The following is a 17178-nucleotide window of genomic DNA, read 5'->3' as shown; positions in this document are numbered from 1 at the left end:
GGTACAAATGTGTCCAGCTGTGATCCACCCTGACTGTGCTCAAGCTGCTCATTTCCTCTCTGAGATCGTTCTTGCTCTGTTTCTTGCAGGAGAGAAGGAAATCCCTAAACCACCTGAGGTTTGGAATGCAATGTGGGATTTTCAGGGACCCTGTTTCCCGGTGTGTGTCAGAGGATGGAAGTGGCACCCGTGGAGCAGGAGCAGCCAGGGTTGCATTCCCTGCTCTTTCCTTCCCAAGGCCAGGCTTCCCTGAGAGGATGATCCCGTGGCCAGGGCTGACCCAGGAATTCTGTGTGAGGCTCAAAGGTGCCGGCTCTGGGCAGGAATTCCCTCATTCCTGCAAAAAAGTTACCAGAGCCCAGGAGAGCGGGACTGTGCAGGGAATGTGTGGGACGTGCTGAATGCAGGCTCTGGGACATCATTCCAGCTGGGAATGGGCTCAGCCCCAGCTGTGGGGCTGTGACTGGGTCCCTGGGGCTGGTGCGTGGGGCAGGAGGAGTTTGAGCACTTCAAATGGAATTCCAGGACCGCTGGAGGTCACCTAATGCACCCTCCCTGCTCCCTGGAGCATCCCTGGGAGCCCTGCAGGTGCTCAGTGTCTGCAGGGCGGGAGCTGCACGTGCCCAGCAAGGGACACTGTGGTGGCTCTGCACGGAGCTGGGACCCAGCTGAGCCACAGCACCTGTGGGGAGCTGCTCCCTGTCTGCTGTCACGGGAGATAAATCGCCCCGGGACATAAACAGCCCCAGCCAAGAATTCTTTTTCAGAGGGAAACAATTCACTGGTTCATACAGTTCATGAAATGTTTTCTTCTGAAGGCTGGAGTTAAAAATCCATACTATTTTAAGAATTTGCAGCTCATTTTGATCCTTCTAGCCTGGATGCTGTGGTGCAAGAAGGTTCTTCTCCAGGCCAGGCCCAGCCCAGCCAGGTGGGATCCTGCAGGTATCAGGGTCAATATTTATAAGTGTAGAAGTGCCAGATGTAGAATTCCTCACTCCATCAGCAGCAGCAATTCTGGACAGAAAACACAGTTCTCTGCAGGCAGGAGGCAGAAGGCAGTAGCTTTATTTTAGGGATAGCACATAGGCATTGGGTAGAGACTGAAATGCAAATATACATCGTCCCATTATCAAATCATATCACCAGAAGTTCTGGCTCTTTGAAAATATTCACATAAAAATACCAAAGGGATTGGTGTTCTAACTATTTCAGAAAGTTACAACATGTAGCAAAATCTATGTACAGCATCTTCTGTCAGACAGTTTCAAAAGAACCTCTGGTGGTTTAAATATTGGATATATTTAAAAAAGAAAAAAAAAAGAAAAAAAAAATTCAACGGAATGCAGTGTGCAACATCCAAAAGGGAAAGAGGAGCAGAGGGAGCGTGGCCCTGTCCTGGACCTCTGGGAACAAAAGGCTACCCACTACCTGGCACTTAAAGCTGTATAAACGGAGAACACTTGTGAAAATATACTTCACTTTCTACAGCAGGGTTTAAAAAAATACCAAAACCCGGAGATTTGAGGGTCGTAAGGTCTGCCATGAATAATGCACCGGTCGGTGATCGTGTCCTGGCTGCGGGAGGAGCCCTGGCTCTGGCGTTGTGTGCAGGGCTGACCTCCCGGGCGTTCGCTGCGGGCTCCAGCGCCGGGAGAGGCAGCGGGCGGGGGTCGGGGGCGCTCTGCACCAGGAGATGCTCACAAAGCTGTGCACGGTGGGGCTGAGCTCCAGGGAGCCCCGCAGGAGCAGGCACTGCCCAGGGAATGGTGTCCCTCCATCCCTGGGAATGCTGCAGCTCCATCCCGGGGAATGGTGTCCGTCCGTCCCTAGGAATGGTGTCCCTCCAAACCTGGGAATGGTGTCCCTCCATTCCTGGGAATGGTGTCCCTCCATCCCCGGGAATGCTGCACCTCCAAACCTGGGAATGGTGTCCCTCCATCCCTGGGAATGGTGTCCGTCCATCCCGGGGAATGGTATCCGTCCGTCCATCCCCGGGAATGGTGTCCCTCCAAACCTGGGAATGCTGCACCTCCAAACCTGGGAATGGTGTCCCTCCATCCCTGGGAATGGTGTCCGTCCATCCCGGGGAATGGTGTCCGTCCACCCCGGGGAATGGTGTCCCTCCATCCCTAGGAATGGTGTCCCTCCATCCCTGGGAATGGTGTCCCTCCAAACCTGGGAATGGTGTCCCTCCATCCCCGGGAATGGTGTCCCTCCATCCCTAGGAATGGTGTCCCTCCATCCCCGGGAATGGTGTCCTTACATCCCTGGGAATGCTGCACCTCCATCCCTGGGAATGCTGTCCCTCCATCCCTGGGAATGCTGTTCCTCCATCCCTGGGAGTGGTGTTCCTCCATCCCTGGGAATGCTGAACCTCCACCCCTGGGAATGCACAGGGGGAATCTGGGCAGCTGGGAGACAGGCGGGCCTTGGGGAGAGAAGGATGTGCATGGTGAGAGGTGTGTGTGCAAATCAGGAGGTGGATGTGGAAATCAGGTGATGGGTGTGCAAATCAAGGAGGTGGGTGTGCACATTGAAAGGTGGGTGTGCCCATCAGGAGGTGGCCACAGACACTTCTGGAGTTCCCTGGAATATTCACCATGAGAACTGCAGTGAAGGGACTCTGAGCACTCCAGACTGGAGCAGGGCAGGGGATGGGATTCCCACTGTGTGCCTTGGAGCAGCACTTGGGGCTGCAGAGCACTTCTGCTTGTTTTTAGGCTCTCTGCTTTGCAAGGAGGTATCAGAATGCTCAGGGCTGTCTGCTGGCGAGTCCCAATAACCTCGTGCTGATGGTGCTACGCTCTTGGGAAGGTTTCAAGACCCGTCAGCCTCTGGCACAGCTTTAAGCAGAGCTGCAGCCAGGAAGGAGCCATGAGCTGGGAAGGACCAGACCAAATCCATCCTTGGGACCACAGGGATGTGCCAGGAGGGTTCTGCAAGGTCCTGGTGCTTCCCATTGCCACTGGCTGGCAGTGGAAGGGAGCTGAAGCCCCCAGGCCACCTCCAGTGATCTCTGCTGCACTGTTACCCTCAGGTCAGGTGCAGCTCCAGCCCCATGTGCTCTGCCCAGGGCAGAAGGGCTTGGAGAGGGACTGGAGAGGACTCTGCAGCATCCTCAAGAGGACGGCCATCCTGCTCATCCCCCCATGCTCCTTTCCCTGCTGACCTGCTCTGGCTTCCCAGGGACTCTGGCTGGGCTGTCCCCCACCCCAAGGCTGCCTGGGCAGAGCCCCCCACGCTCGGGCAGTGGCTGTGGAGGTAGGGAAAGGTCTCCAGTGGCTGCTGATGCCACTTACAGGAGTTTGAGAAACATGGGATTTACCAAATGTATGCAAAAGCCTTGGCTCAGTGATCCCCTGGAAATGCAGGGTGCTAAGGAAGCTCTGCCAGGACCAGTGCAGGGCTTGTCTTCGTGTCACCCCCACGCCACCTCTGTCACCTGTGGCGCTTTCTCAGTGTCACCTGCCCCGACCCTCTGTCCGTGACTCTGCTGGCTGGTAGCAGGTGGCAGCAGCGTATTTACAACCAGACTGGACAGGAGCAAATTGCACTTTGTTGGCAAGGAATTGTTGCACCTCAGGTGGCCAGGGGCCATCACCAGGCGAGGGGAGAGGTCATCCTGGGGCTGCGCTGGCTCTCGCCCACCTGCACGTCACTGAGAGCCCGCTGTGGGACAGAAAGGGAGAGCTGAGTGTGGGGCTGCTGTGGCAGGAGCAAGGGCAGGTACTGGCACAGGGTGCCCAGAGCAGCTGTGGCTGCCCCTGGATCCCTGGAAGTGTCCCAGACCAAGCTGGACATTGGAGCACCTTGGGATAGTGGAAGGTGTCCCTGCCCATGGCAGGGGATGGAACATGGGGTGACCTTTAAGGTCCCTTCCAACCAAAACCATCCCAGGATTCTATGAACAAATGCATCACTCTCCCCTGGGGCTGGTGCTCCATCAGTGTCCCACCCTGGCCAGGTGATTTGTATGCTACAAGAAAAATTGCCTCTTACTCAGGTGCAGCTGCTCACAAAACCCCATCCTGCTCCCCACACTCACACACAAATAACACACCCCACTGAGATAACACACTGCCTTGGGAAGGTTCAACTCACCTCAAACTTGCTCATGAATTCTGCAAAAATGCCAAAGAAGGCTTCAGAAGTTGTCATTTTTGAGTCTTCCCCAAAGAAGGACAACACCTTGCTGAACTCCTCCATGGCCTTGTGCTGCAGGTCGTCCAGGGAGCGCATGGCAGGCTGGGCACTCTCCAGGAAGGACTGCAGGAATTGGCTTAAGGACAAAGAGCTGCTCCATGCTGATAGGGATCAGAATCCCTTATCAATCCCTTATCAAATGGCTGGGATCCAGCCCAGCTGGCAGCAGGGAGCTGCTGCTCAGGCACGTGGGGAGCTGCTGGCACATGGGGAGTGCTGGCAGGCTCAGCAGTCCCTGACAGCACAGGTCACAAGGACAGATGTCCCAGCACATTACCTGGGGCTGTGGCACACAGGGCCACCACCAAAACCTGCTCCCCATCCTGGCTGAGAGCAGGGGGAGCTTCCCAGCAGAGCTGAGCCGGTGCAGACACAGCCCTGGCTTTGCAAGGAGCCACCAAGGCAGAGGCAGGGTGGGGGATGTCCCCTCTCACAGAAGGATACAGTCATGACAATGGCAAACCTGTCCTCGGCGCTGGCTGGCATGCTGTGACACGCCTTCTGGATGTCACTCACCGTGCTGTGCAGGTCCTTCAGGTCAGCTGTCAGTGTCCTCTGGTTCACTGCAGGGGAAGAGCAGGGTGGGGACATGCAGGGCTGGGTTTGTTCCCGTGGCACACTGGGTCAGGGGGTCAGTCTGTCTGTCCACACTGCTCTGCACCAGTATCAACCAGACTGTGCTGCTGGGACCAGCAGGGCACCAGGAGCTCCTGGTGCTCACACCTAGAGAAGCCAGGAGTGTCAGAAGGAGCCTGGAGCAGGACAGGGAGCACACAGGACTCGTGGTGGTGGGCAGCCAGGTACCTGGGAGGGGACAGGAGGGACACAGGACAAAGAGGGGACACAGTGGCAGGAGTTTGGGCAGCTGGGAGCCTCCAGTGACGGAAGGGTTATTTGAGAGTTAGGCCAGATACAAATTCCAGCTGGGAGAGCTCCAGGTACAGACCTTCCTCAAGTGGAAATTTACAGCTCCAGGCCGGAATTTGCTCCTTTATTTATCCATGGCAGCACTAATTCCCAAGGGAATTGCTCACCAACAGCAGGGGATGGTGTGCAAGGGGAATGCAGCTCGTGATTTGTAGAGATTCAATGCATCATTTAAAATCACAGAATCGTTGAATCATTTAGGCTGGGAAAGCCCTTTAAGGTCATCCAGTCCAAGTGTTTCCTTAGCTCTGCCAAAGCCACCACTCACCCAAGCACTGTCCCCAAGTGCCACATCCACACAGCTTTTAAATCCCTCCAGGGATGGGGACTCCATCCCTGCCCTGGGCAGCATTTCCAGGAAGGCGTTTTCCCTAAAATCCCACCTGAGGCTCCCCTGGCCCATCCTGAGGCCATTCCCTCTCCTCCTGTCCCTGTTCCCTGGGAGCAGATCCCAAATCCCCCCTGGCTGTTCCCTCCTGTCAGGGAGTTGTGCAGAGCCACAAGGTCCCCCCTGCTCCCCCTTTTCTCCAGGCTGAGCCCCTTTCCCAGCTCCCTCAGGAATTCTCCAGCCCTTTCCCAGCCCTGTTCCCTTCCCTGGACACCCCCAGCCCCTCAGTGTCCTTGTGAGGGCCCAGAGCTGCCCCAGGACTGGAGGTTCCCCAGCAGTGCCAGCACAGGGATGGGCACTGCCCTGCTCCTGTGTCACACCCGAGCAGCCTCCTGTGACACCACCAGCACCAGCGGATGGAGAACAGCCCCAGCATGTGTGTGACTGGCTTTTATTGTAGAAAATTGAGCTGTAGGGTCCTTATTCAATGTGGCACAGCTGTGACTGAACTGTGACCCCTCCCCAAAGTGCTACACAGGTGCAATGCTGGCACCTGCACACCTGGATGGAGGCTGGGGCACCATCTCCTGGCACTTCCATTTCCTGGCCTCCTCTGCACTTCCAGAACTTGGGAATCAGGGTTTCAAGCCAGAAGGGAATACCAGGGAGGGGACAGAGCCTTGTGTAGGCACTGCCAAGTGTGGCAGTGTGGGGTGGGGGGCACCTCACTGTCACTGACACTAACGCTCTCCTCTTGCTCAGGACCATTCCTCACTCCTTCTGGCCCCATCCTGCTCCTGCCCAGGCTGACCCCAGACTCAAACCCAGCCCAGAGGCAGTGCAAGGACACACAGCTGCCTCTGGTCCTTTACCTTTGGCAGCGAGCGGCACCGTCGGGAGATCCTTGGCAAAGCCCAGGAGCTCTGGGAAGTGTTGGCTGAGGGATTTGGCAAGAATGTGCAGGAAGGTGGATTTCCCATCGACAGTCTTGGTTGTGTTCAGCTGCAGCAAAGCAGAACAGTGAGGAACCCCTGCAGAGGGATGGGGCTCACACACACTCGGGGTCAGTGTTAATCATTAAACTGGACATTGAATCTTCACACACCCAGGCCAGTGTGTGGAGATGCCCCTCCTGCAGGGCAGGGCTGTCCCCACCCCTCAGGAGTCCCACTGCAGCCCCTGTGGGTTCTCCCACCCACTCCTGGGCAGGATTCCCAGCACTGAAGCACCAAAGCAGAGTCTCTCCAAGATCCCCCCTGTGGATGCCCCTCCACCCCTCTGGCACCCCAGGGTCTCTGATGGGAAAAGCCTTGCTGGACACAAGGAGCTCCCAATCTCAGTGCCTCCTGGCTCTCCTGACCTCAGTGAGGAAGTTGATTTTAAATCCTGTTGTTTTGCTGGTCTTGGGCTGCCCGTTGTTCAGGTAATTTCCCATGGCCAGCACGAACTGCAAAGAGGAAACCAGGGAATGAGAGGCTGGGGACCTGCACCCGTGTCCTCCCATCTCCCAGCTCCTGGGACTCTGGAATTTCTGCTCACCACCCATTAATGTGCAGACAAACATTGTCTCCATGGATTTAAGGAATTGTTGGGGGGTCACTGGCCAGGAGCTACTAAGGACTTTCATCACTTATCTGGAAATGCCTTTGAGCACATGGCAGCCTCATTTGTCCCACCTGCTTTTTTTTTTTAAAGCAAAACCAAATGAATTAACAGCAATTTGGGACAGCTCATCTCAGGAGGGTCATGGAGGAACTGCAGTGGAATTTGTTCTGCGAGGTACAGCCCATTCCAGGACCCCAAAAACCCTTCCTCAGGGGGATGGGCAGTGTGGGGGTGTGCAGGGACCAGCCTGGAATGCTGCCCCAGTGTGGGACACATCACAGGGCTGGAGCTGCCCGTGGGTGCTCCCTGGGAATGCTGAGTGCCATGGGTGACTGTCACAAGGAGAAAGGACTGCTCTGACCTCCAGGATCTTTGCCAGCTTCTTGCTGCTTTTCAGCTCCAGGGAGGCCTTGCAGATGCATTCATAGCTGGCTTTGATCTCCTCAGTCTTCTCCTGCAGGGTGGTCTTGAAGTGCAGGCTGCGCAGGCGGATCTTGTACTCGGGTACCGACAGCATCTGGGGCACAAGGAGGGCAGGGTCAGCACCTCCAGGAGCCACAACCCCTCCCACATGGGGATGGAGTGGCTGGGAGTGGCTGGGCTGGTTTGCTGCCACGGGATGGGCACTTCCACACCAACATCCACGGGTGACTTTGTCAATAGGAAATAAATCCGAGTTGGGCGAAGTCACCATCACCACTGTCACTGTATTTTCACCAAGAGAAAATAAATCAGAGTTGGGCAAAGTCACTGTCAGCAGGGAGCAAACACGGTGGTGGCTCTGCAGTTCTAAACCAGCCACTGGGAGCTGCCAGAGCCGTCAGGAACCGAGCATCACTCCCCTGTCCCAATGCCACCAGCTCCTCCCATCCCCCAGGTGTGACACGGACAGGGCACACACAGAGCCAGGTGTGAGTGTCCTGCTGGCAGGGACAGGGCACACAGCATCCCCAGGTGTGAGTGTCCTGCTGGCAGGGACAGGGCACACACAGCTCCCCCAGGTGTGAGTGTCCTGCTGGCAGGGACAGGGCACACACAGCATCCCCAGGTGTGAGTGTCCTGCTGGCAGGGACAGGGCACACAGCATCCCCAGGTGTGAGTGTCCTGCTGGCAGGGACAGAGCACACACAGCATCCCCAGGTGTGAGTGTCCTGCTGGCAGGGACAGGGCACACACAGCATCCCCAGGTGTGAGTGTCCTGCTGGCAGTGACAGGGCACACACAGAGCCGGGTGTGAGTGTCCTGCTGGCAGGGACAGGGCACACACAGCATCCCCAGGTGTGAGTGTCCTGCTGGCAGTGACAGGGCACACACAGAGCCAGGTGTGAGTGTCCTGCTGGCAGGGACAGGGCACACACAGCATCCCCAGGTGTGAGTGTCCTGCTGGCAGGGACAGGGCACACACAGAGCCAGGTGTGAGTGTCCTGCTGGCAGTGACAGGGCACACACAGCATCCCCAGGTGTGAGTGTCCTGCTGGCAGGGACAGGGCACACACAGAGCCAGGTGTGAGTGTCCTGCTGGCAGGGACAGGGCACACACAGCTCCCCCAGGTGTGAGTGTCCTGCTGGCAGGGACAGGGCACACACAGCATCCCCAGGTGTGAGTGTCCTGCTGGCAGGGACAGGGCACACACAGAGCCAGGTGTGAGTGTCCTGCTGGCAGGGACAGGGCACACACAGCATCCCCAGGTGTGAGTGTCCTGCTGGCAGGGACAGGGCACACACAGCATCCCCAGGTGTGAGTGTCCTGCTGGCAGGGACAGGGCACACACAGAGCCAGGTGTGAGTGTCCTGCTGGCAGGGACAGGGCACACACAGCATCCCCAGGTGGGAGTGTCCTGCTGGCACACCCAGCCCCTCTCCCAGAGCTCCCCCTGCCCGAGCACCTGCAGCACGAACTGGTCGGGCTCGCTCAGCTTGCCCGGGTTCTCCTTGTAGCTCTGGAAGCGCTGCACCTCCTCCCCGTCCGGGGCGTAGAGCAGCAGCTGCTTGATGTGGGACGGCTCCAGGCGATCCGTCTCCATCGTCATCAGGATCTGCCGCAGCTCGATGTGCGACAGCTTCAGGTGTGCGATCAGGATGGCTGGAGGGAGGGAGGCACGGCACTGTCACTCGGGGGAAAGGAGGGGACAGCATGGGGACATCAGCCTGGGCTTTCCCCTCCCTGGGACCCCCAGAGGCTGCCTGGGGACCCCACGGGTGGCTCTGCTCCTGCAGCACCAGGGCACACCCCACCTGTGGAAGGAGCTGAATCCCTTTCAGGGCCTCCCTGGAAAATCACCTCTTAGATAAGAAATTGCTTCCTCAGAATGACTAATGCTAGAAACATCTCACCCCCTCTGCAGACCCCCTGTTATCTATTTGTGCTCTAATCAGTCCTTTCTCAATCCTTTAAGTAATTGGTCACTTCTTAGCTAAAACCTTTAAGTAGTTGGATAGTTTTCAATCCTTGATATCATTGGTTCATTTTCTAAGGCACCCTAACCCTGTAAAAGTCCCTTTAATACCTTATGTACTCAGACTGCTGCCAGACCCCTTCGTGGACAGAAATAAAGTTGCCTGCAGAACCTCTGGGCAGCTTTCTCAGATCTCTTTTTCTCTTAGCTGGCTAAGAAGGTCTTGCAAGCGAAGATGATTTCACAAAAGAGCTGACAGCCTAACCTTTAGGCATTGCTTGCATCTAAAGACCTCGTGGCTGCAGTCTGCCTGAAGCAGCCAGGAGAAGCTGTTCCACAGGGAACGTTTTACCCGTTTGTTGTGGCAGCCTGGGGCAAAACCCAAGCCCCGGCAGCTACAGCCAGTCCTGCTGCAGGCTGGGTGAGCCCTGGGACCAGCCCTGCTCCCACATCCATCCCCCATAGCCAGGGAGGGATCCCTGAGGGTCCCACCGAGCCCTCCCACCCTCCTCCCTACCAGCACTGCCCCACTTCACCCCTCCCCAGGACACTGAGGCACAGCCCATCTCCATCCTTCCCCAAAAAGTTCCCTCCTTCCCCCTGCCCAGGGCTGAACACAGCCTGGGGCAGCTCTGGGCTGCAGGAAAAGCCAATCCCAGCTGAGCTGTGCTCATGGGAGCATGCCCATGGGATTTAGCTCCCTTTACCTTTCCAGTTCTCTACACCCCTTTTGGGGGTACCTTCACCGTGAACTTCACTTACATGTGTTGTAGGCCTTTTTGTGGGACAAAATTTCAACCACGTCTTTCTTTTTAAAGTTTTCAGGCATGAGAGTTGGCTCTGGAAGAGAAACTGAAAGATTTAATGACGGGTAAGGACAGGCTCAGGCAGCTCCAGTGGGAAGAAAACTATCCTGCAAACAGTGAAACCATGAATGAAAGAGAGGAGAACGGATGCTTTGCACACAGCAATGGCTCCAGGAATCCTTGAATTCTGCAATTCAAAGATCTCCCCAATGGAGGACTCAGTTCTGAAAAAGGTAAAACAAGAGGTGAAGCACACAGAAAATCCCAGACTGCTCAGAAACATCCTAAAAACAGTGTCCCCTGAGATGAGTCCCATTTCATCCCACTGCCAGCTGGGCATCGAGGCCCTTGCAGGAGAGCTCAGACATCCCAATTCTTTACTGGAATGCCTCCCACCAGCATCACCAGCACTCCATACCCCCAGCCTGGACCTCACTCTGGGTTTGTGGCACCCAGAAACTTGGAGATCCCAATGGGTCTGTGGGAGATCCCAGCTGAACAGCAATGGGGGCTGCACAGCACAGAGCTCCAGACCCATCACAGCTCTTGGGGGACATCCCAAGATTATTTGTGTAAAAAGCAAAGTGCTGCTGGTGATGATTTCTTTGGACACAGGAATGTTTTCATGGCTTTTTCAGCATTTCCAGAGTTCTCAAGCACTGGAGTTGCAATTGGTGAAAGCCTCCAGCCGGGTTTCTGTGCCCAATGAAATGTGGAGAGGAAAGAGATCATGGCAGCAGAGATAATTAAGGGAGATCATGAAACCATCTCCACCTTAAAGATCCACTGTGCCACCAGCTACAAAATCCTGAGGATGAACAAATCCATGCCACGGGTGATGTCACAGACAGGCATTGCCTTGCTGCCCATCAAACCCCAGTTCCTCCCAGTTCCTCCCAGTTCCTCCCAGTTGGCACAAGCCTGTGCTGGTACCAGGACCTATTTTGGGATCAGTACTTACTCGTGGGCTTCTGAGTCCCAAAGTGCAGCTCCAGGTCAAGGTATTTGACCATGTCACTCAGCTTGTCATAATCTGAGTCTTCCCCAAGCTGTGGGAGAGGAGGAGTCAGGAGCTGTGCTGGCACAGGGGCAGCCCCACAGTGCCCACCTGTGCTGGCACATTCCCTGTCCCCACACTAAGCTCCATGCCCCCAAAAGAAACCAGGACAGGCTGGTGGCACTGTCCTGTGACTGCCCTGCAGATTCACTCAGCTCCTGACACAGCTGAAATCCTACAGATTCTGTCTTCACGTGCTCCTTAGACATGATCCCTTGGATGAAGGATAAAATGGAGCTTCAAGAATTTTTCTGCACACAGAAAAATCACTGTGAAGATTCCTGGAGTGCTGTGGAGAGGGACCTGAGGGATTTGAAGTGCTTGTGGGACTGGAAGATGATCCCACAGTTCCCCTCTGGCTGCTCAGGGCATGGAGAATATGGCACGGGGAGCGTGGCACATCCTGAACACTGGGAGAGGCTGGGAGTTAAACCCCAAGAAGGGATCACATCCACCTCAGAGCTCTGCACCACTTCATGTCAAAGGATTGTCATTCTTGTCTCAGCCCTCAGCTCTGCTGTCCCCTCCACTGCCCTGCCCACCCATCCTCATCCTTTCACTGACAAAATGCCCCACTATGGCAACCCCTCAGGGCAGGGAGGTGCTCCCCAGGATGCTGTAGACACAATCAGGATCTCAGATGATTTCCAGGGCCTCTCCCCACCCCAGCATTTTGCTCCAAACAACTGGAAGGACGAAATGAAGCCCTGCAGAGCCTCAGCACAGCTCACTGCTCCCCAGGGCGCGGCTGGGACCCCCCTGCCCCACCCCACTCCCCTCTCCCGGGCCGTACCTGCCCCCAGATGGTCCCTTCCGAGTTCTCCACCTGCTCCCAGCGCAGCCTCTTGACGCTCATGTGGTTGGAGTCGCTCCTGCGGTGCAGCAGCCCGCGGTGCAGGGGCGGCGCGCAGGGCACGGGCGGCGGCGGCGGCGGCGGCGGAGGGATGGGGTGCAGGTGGCTCACCAGGGACTTGGGCGCGGCTGCCACGCTGCCCTTGGTGGCCTCTGCCTTGGTGGGGCCGGTCTGGGGGTCGTGGAACTGCAGGGGGGGCGGCGGGGGCGGGGGGCTGAGCGGAGGAGGGGGGATGTGGTCCGAGAGAGTGGAGTAGGTCAGGGAGCTGCCCTCGTCGCTGCTGCTGATGTACTCGCTGCTGCTGACATCGTTGGTGACATAGCTGCCCTGGTCATCCTGGAAACTCATCTGGGTGGGCACAGAGCACAGGCCGAAGGTGGCACCTCGTCCTACGCCCAACATCCAGCACCTCGCTGAGTCCTGCCCCTCCTTGTCACCTGCAGAGCCCTACCACATGTCCCCTGAGCCCCAGCACGTGTCCCCTGAGCCCCAGCACATGTCTCCTGAGCCCAAACACTGTCCCCTGAGGCCCAGCACGTGTTTCCTGACCCCCAGCACGTGTCTCCTGAGCCCAAACACTGTCCTCTGAGTCACAGCATGTGTCCCTGGAGCCCCAGCACGTGTCCCCTGAGCCCCAGCACGTGTCCCCTAACCCCAGCACATGTCCCCTGACCCCCAGCATGTGTCCCTGGAGCCCCAGCACGTGTCCCCTGACCCTACCACGTGTCCCCTGACCCTACCACGTGTCCCTGGAACCCCAGCACGTGTCCCAGGGCGCCAATGACGAGGCTCTGAGCTCCCAGCCCGCGCCCACCTCCTCGTAGTCGTTCTCGGGGGTGAGGAAGTCGTCGCCGATGGTGACGCGGTGCCCCAGCTGCTCGCTGAGCGCGTCCAGGAACCGGTCGGTGTCGCGGCTGCGCGGGGGCCTGGAGAAGGTGAAGAGCTTCTTGCGCCGGGCCAGCGGCGAGTACTGGCGGTGCTTGGGCGACGGGGCCGGGCTGCTGTCCAGGCTGACGTAGGGGTTGGACTCGGTGCTGCACGGCGAGGCCACGCTGCTGTGCAGCCGGTAGTAGCACGGCTGGCTCGCCAGCGGCTCGCTCGGCCACGCCAGCCCCGGCTTGCGGCCACCTGCGGGACACAGCCACGGGTGATGGGGGCAGCCTGCAGCCCCTGGCCACCGGGGAGAGGAGCCACGGGGGAGGAGAGGGAGAAGAGATGGAGAGGACAAGGAGAGGACAACGAGAGGAAAACGAGAGGGCAATGAGAGGGCATCAAGAGAGCAACAAGAGGGCAAGGAGAAGAAAATGAGAAGAAAACGAGAGGAAAACAAGAGGAAAATGTGAAGACAAGAAGAAGAAAACAAGAGGAAAAGGAGAGGAAAACGAGAAGAAAATGAGAAGAAAACAAGACGACAAGGAGAAGAAAACAAGAGGAAAATGAGAGGAAAACGAGAAGAAAACGAGAACAAAATGAGAGGAAAACGAGAAAAAAATGAGAAGAAAATGTGAGGACAAGGAGAAGAAAACGAGAGGAAAACGAGAAGAAAGCGAGAAGAAAACGAGAGGAAAATGAGAGGAAAACGAGAAGAAAATGAGAAGAAAACAAGACAACAAGGAGAAGAAAACGAGAGGAAAACGAGAGGAAAACGAGAAGAAAACGAGAAGAAAATGAGAGGAAAACGAGAGGAAAACGAGAAGAAAATGAGAAGAAAACAAGAGGAAAACGAGAGGAAAACGAGAAGACAAGAAGAAAACAAGAGGACAAGGAGAGGACAAGGAGAGGAAAACGAGAAGAAAACAAGAGGACAACGAGAGGACAACAAGAGGACAATGAGAACGGCAAGGACAGCACGAGGAGAAGGAGCTCGCCAGGCAGAGGCTGCAGTGACAGCAGCTCGCTGTGATCCCATGGGATGCCCCATCCCACCCAGGCCACTGCTCTCCAGCAGCCACAGCTCTGCAGAGCCAGCACGGCTTACCAATAAAATGGCACCAAGAGGAGCTTGGCTTCTCCTCCAGCTGCCTGGCCAGCACCCCCATCTCACCTGAGATGCCCCAGGAGGTACCTGCAGCGTGTGGCAGCTCGGGGGCGGGGGGTGATGTCCTGTGCAGGGCAGCACTGCCCATCTTGCCAGCCAAGCCCCCGATCAGGCGGTTCTCCAGCTCCGCGTACACTGCCGACATCTGGGCAAGGACAGAGAGCTGCTGCCAAGCCCAGAGCGACCCCTCTGCACCTCCAGAGACCTGCCACGTCCTGGGGACAGGACAGTCCCCACAGACCGGGCTGACCAGAGCAGCTCTGGCTGCCCCTGGATCCCTGGGACTGTCCAAGGCCAGACTGGACATTGGGCTTGGAGCAGCCTGGGGCAGTGGGAGGTGTCCCTGCCCATGGCAGGGGTGGCACTGGATGGGCTTTAAGGTCCTTCTAACCCAAACCATTCTGAGACTCTCTGGCCCACCAGTGCTCATTTTCTACTCTTTAAAGGGGAGCTTCACCCCAGCCCAGGCTACTCTGCCTTGTCTGAGCCCCCACAAGAGCCTGTCACTGATGAGGCTGCAGGAAAACATTGGCAGCCATGAGCCTCATTAAAGGTGACTAATTGCCCAGGGAGGTGAGGGCTCAGGGGACACCATCAGTCCCCTGCAGGAATTCACCCACAGCCACACCAGTGCCTTTTCCCTGCTGCCCTGTGCTCACAGGAAAGGAACCAAAGTGCTTTCCTGTGGCCACACCACCCCACCCACGTGGGCAAAGCCCTGCCAGAGGTGTCCAATGCCCTGTCCCACCATTTTGGGGTTGGGTGTCTCCGGGAGGGACGTGCCATCACCAGCCTGCCTCTCTCCAGGGATCAGGCGAACGGGGACCTCCACGGTGTCACTGCCTGCAGGAGGGAGAGACAAACCAGTGACTCCTCTGTGCCCCCAGACCCGACCCACAAAGTGCCCCTGTCTCCTGCAGGGACCCAAAGTGACCTCCCTGCCCCAGCTCCCGGCTCTGGGGCTCCCCAGGGAGCACTGCAGGCTGGGTTTAAGATCAGCACCACAGTTCCAAGCTGCTCCACTCTTCCCTCGGGGCAGCTGAGGACAGGGCTGCTCCCCACAGCTGGCCAACATCTGCCCAGACACAGCTCCCCTCCAGCTGTCGGCTGCTCTCTGTGCTCTAATCCCCACCAGAAAAGCTCCTTGGAGCCAGGTTAGAGGATCTTCCCCCGGGAAATGTCTCAGACCCCCCTGACAGCTGAGGAGCACCATCAGGAGGGCCTTAGGGAGGTCATGGGGAGGTTGTGGTCAGGAGCACAGGTCAAGAGCAATGGGAACAGGCAGGTCTGTGTCCCCTGAAGGGAGGGAGGCTTTGTACCACAAATGGGGTTTGTCAAGAGTCTCAAAGTGGCCCTGAACCGTGATCTCCTTCCTCACATGGATTTCACAGATGTGGATTTCCCTGTTAATTTGATGGAATCTGAGAATGATCAGAGGGAAGCCATAAATTTTGCACTCCCAAAAGGGAGGGCCCAGACCAGCAGGACCAGTTCACATCTGAGTAATGGAAGGGGCTGGAAACAACATCCAGCCTTATGATCAAGTGGCCTCTTCTTGAATTGGTTCTTTCACTGTGGAATTGCTGCCCTTGGAGGTGTCCAAGGCACCCCTGGATGTGGCAACATATGCTCTGGTGAGGATCAGTCACAGGTTGGACTCGATGATCCTGAAGAGCTTTTCCAACCTAAATGATTCTGTGATTCTATAATTCTGTGATTCTATTTCTGAAAACATGAATTTCCAGCCACGCCTCAGTGCTGGCTCTACTCTGACCTCCACCTTTGCCTGCCATCTTTTCCCATCCTGTTCCTATTCAGGCATTGGTCAGGAATTTGACTTGGGGCAGAGCAGGACACCACAGGCACAACCCCCAGCCCCCAGTGACCCACCTGCTGCCCCCTCCTCGGGGCGGGGGGTGCGGAGGCTGCCCCGGCACAGGGAGGCCCCTCGGACGGAGCTGCGGTACCGCTCCTCAGCCTCTGCCTCGGCTGCAGCAGGAAACACCTGGGTGAGCCACAGCCCAGCCCTCCTCAGCCCAGCACAGGTACCCCCAGAGCTCCCCAGGGCTCCCTAGGCCCATGGCACTCACAGCTGCCGTTCCCAGGTATGGCATTCCCAGCTCGCTCCATCCCCAGGGAGCTGAGCAGGTTCCAGGTGGGCAGGGATGGATGCACAGAGATGGGGCATCCAATCCATCTTTCCAGCAGGACTGGCATCCACCAGCTCATGGCCCACATGGAACTCCACCCTGAGCTGGGCTGGCCCCAGTAAACCCTTCCTGCCCTCAAGGGAAAGGAAGGGAGTGGGGCCAGCCCTGGAACGCTGCCTGGAAGGAGCACATGGTCCATGCATCGTCCATGTGCAGCTCAGAGAGGCTCAGGCTCACAGCAGGATGGAGGGAGCAGAGGTATCTCTGAGTATCATCCATCTCTGAGGTACCTGACAGACAGCACTGGGACATGGCAGATCCCCAGAGTTTGGAAGCCCAGGGGAAGGACCAGCCCAAACCCAGAGATCTCTGGCCATGGTGCTTCCAGGCACAGACACACAGAATGGACCAGAGCAACCAAAACTGCTCATGCTCGAAGACTGCCCATTCACCTGAGACACTGAGAGGAGCCAGGGACCAGCCTGGAGCTGGGAACAGCCTGGCACAGGGAGATTTGCTCCTGTGCTTCCCTCCTGCCCCAGCTGGGGATTGATTCCTGCTCTGCACTCCTGAATGAGCTTTTAGGTTAGACACTCATTACAGAGCGTGAATTCTCGGGAATGCACAGCCCATGGCTGAGCTGTGATTCTGCACACACAAAGCAGAGGTGGCTGAGTGCAAATCCAGAGAGCAGATCCAGTGTGCAAGGAGCACAGGATCCCATGCACAACAGCACTTGGGGCTGTTTCTGTTTCCTACTAAAATCACTGTTGTTGCTCCAAAGGCCTCTCTTCAAGCAACACTTCTTTCAC

General features: G+C 57.0%; 1 protein-coding gene across 1 annotated transcript in view; it reads right to left on the bottom strand.

The window, feature by feature from the left end:
- Positions 1–2525: 2525 nt before the first annotated feature.
- Positions 2526–17178, bottom strand: part of GRID2IP (Grid2 interacting protein) — a 33855-nt gene continuing 19202 nt past the window's right edge. The window contains exons 9-22 of the mRNA XM_056503143.1: positions 16107–16205; positions 14965–15059; positions 14244–14361; positions 12993–13306; positions 12119–12526; positions 11230–11317; positions 10225–10302; positions 8953–9149; positions 7428–7583; positions 6822–6908; positions 6334–6463; positions 4651–4769; positions 4105–4269; positions 2526–3672 (exon numbers count right to left, since the gene is read on the bottom strand). Of these exons, the coding sequence (XP_056359118.1) occupies positions 3601–3672; positions 4105–4269; positions 4651–4769; positions 6334–6463; positions 6822–6908; positions 7428–7583; positions 8953–9149; positions 10225–10302; positions 11230–11317; positions 12119–12526; positions 12993–13306; positions 14244–14361; positions 14965–15059; positions 16107–16205 (2126 nt within the window). The 3' untranslated portion in view covers positions 2526–3600. The remainder of the gene's footprint in view (positions 3673–4104; positions 4270–4650; positions 4770–6333; positions 6464–6821; positions 6909–7427; positions 7584–8952; positions 9150–10224; positions 10303–11229; positions 11318–12118; positions 12527–12992; positions 13307–14243; positions 14362–14964; positions 15060–16106; positions 16206–17178) is intronic.

Source organism: Oenanthe melanoleuca, chromosome 14 (genome assembly GCF_029582105.1).
Source record: "Oenanthe melanoleuca isolate GR-GAL-2019-014 chromosome 14, OMel1.0, whole genome shotgun sequence".
In the NCBI taxonomy this organism is placed as follows: domain Eukaryota; kingdom Metazoa; phylum Chordata; class Aves; order Passeriformes; family Muscicapidae; genus Oenanthe; species Oenanthe melanoleuca.
The sequence above is the reverse complement of the archived record's forward strand: the minus strand, read 5'-3'. Positions and strand labels throughout refer to the sequence as shown.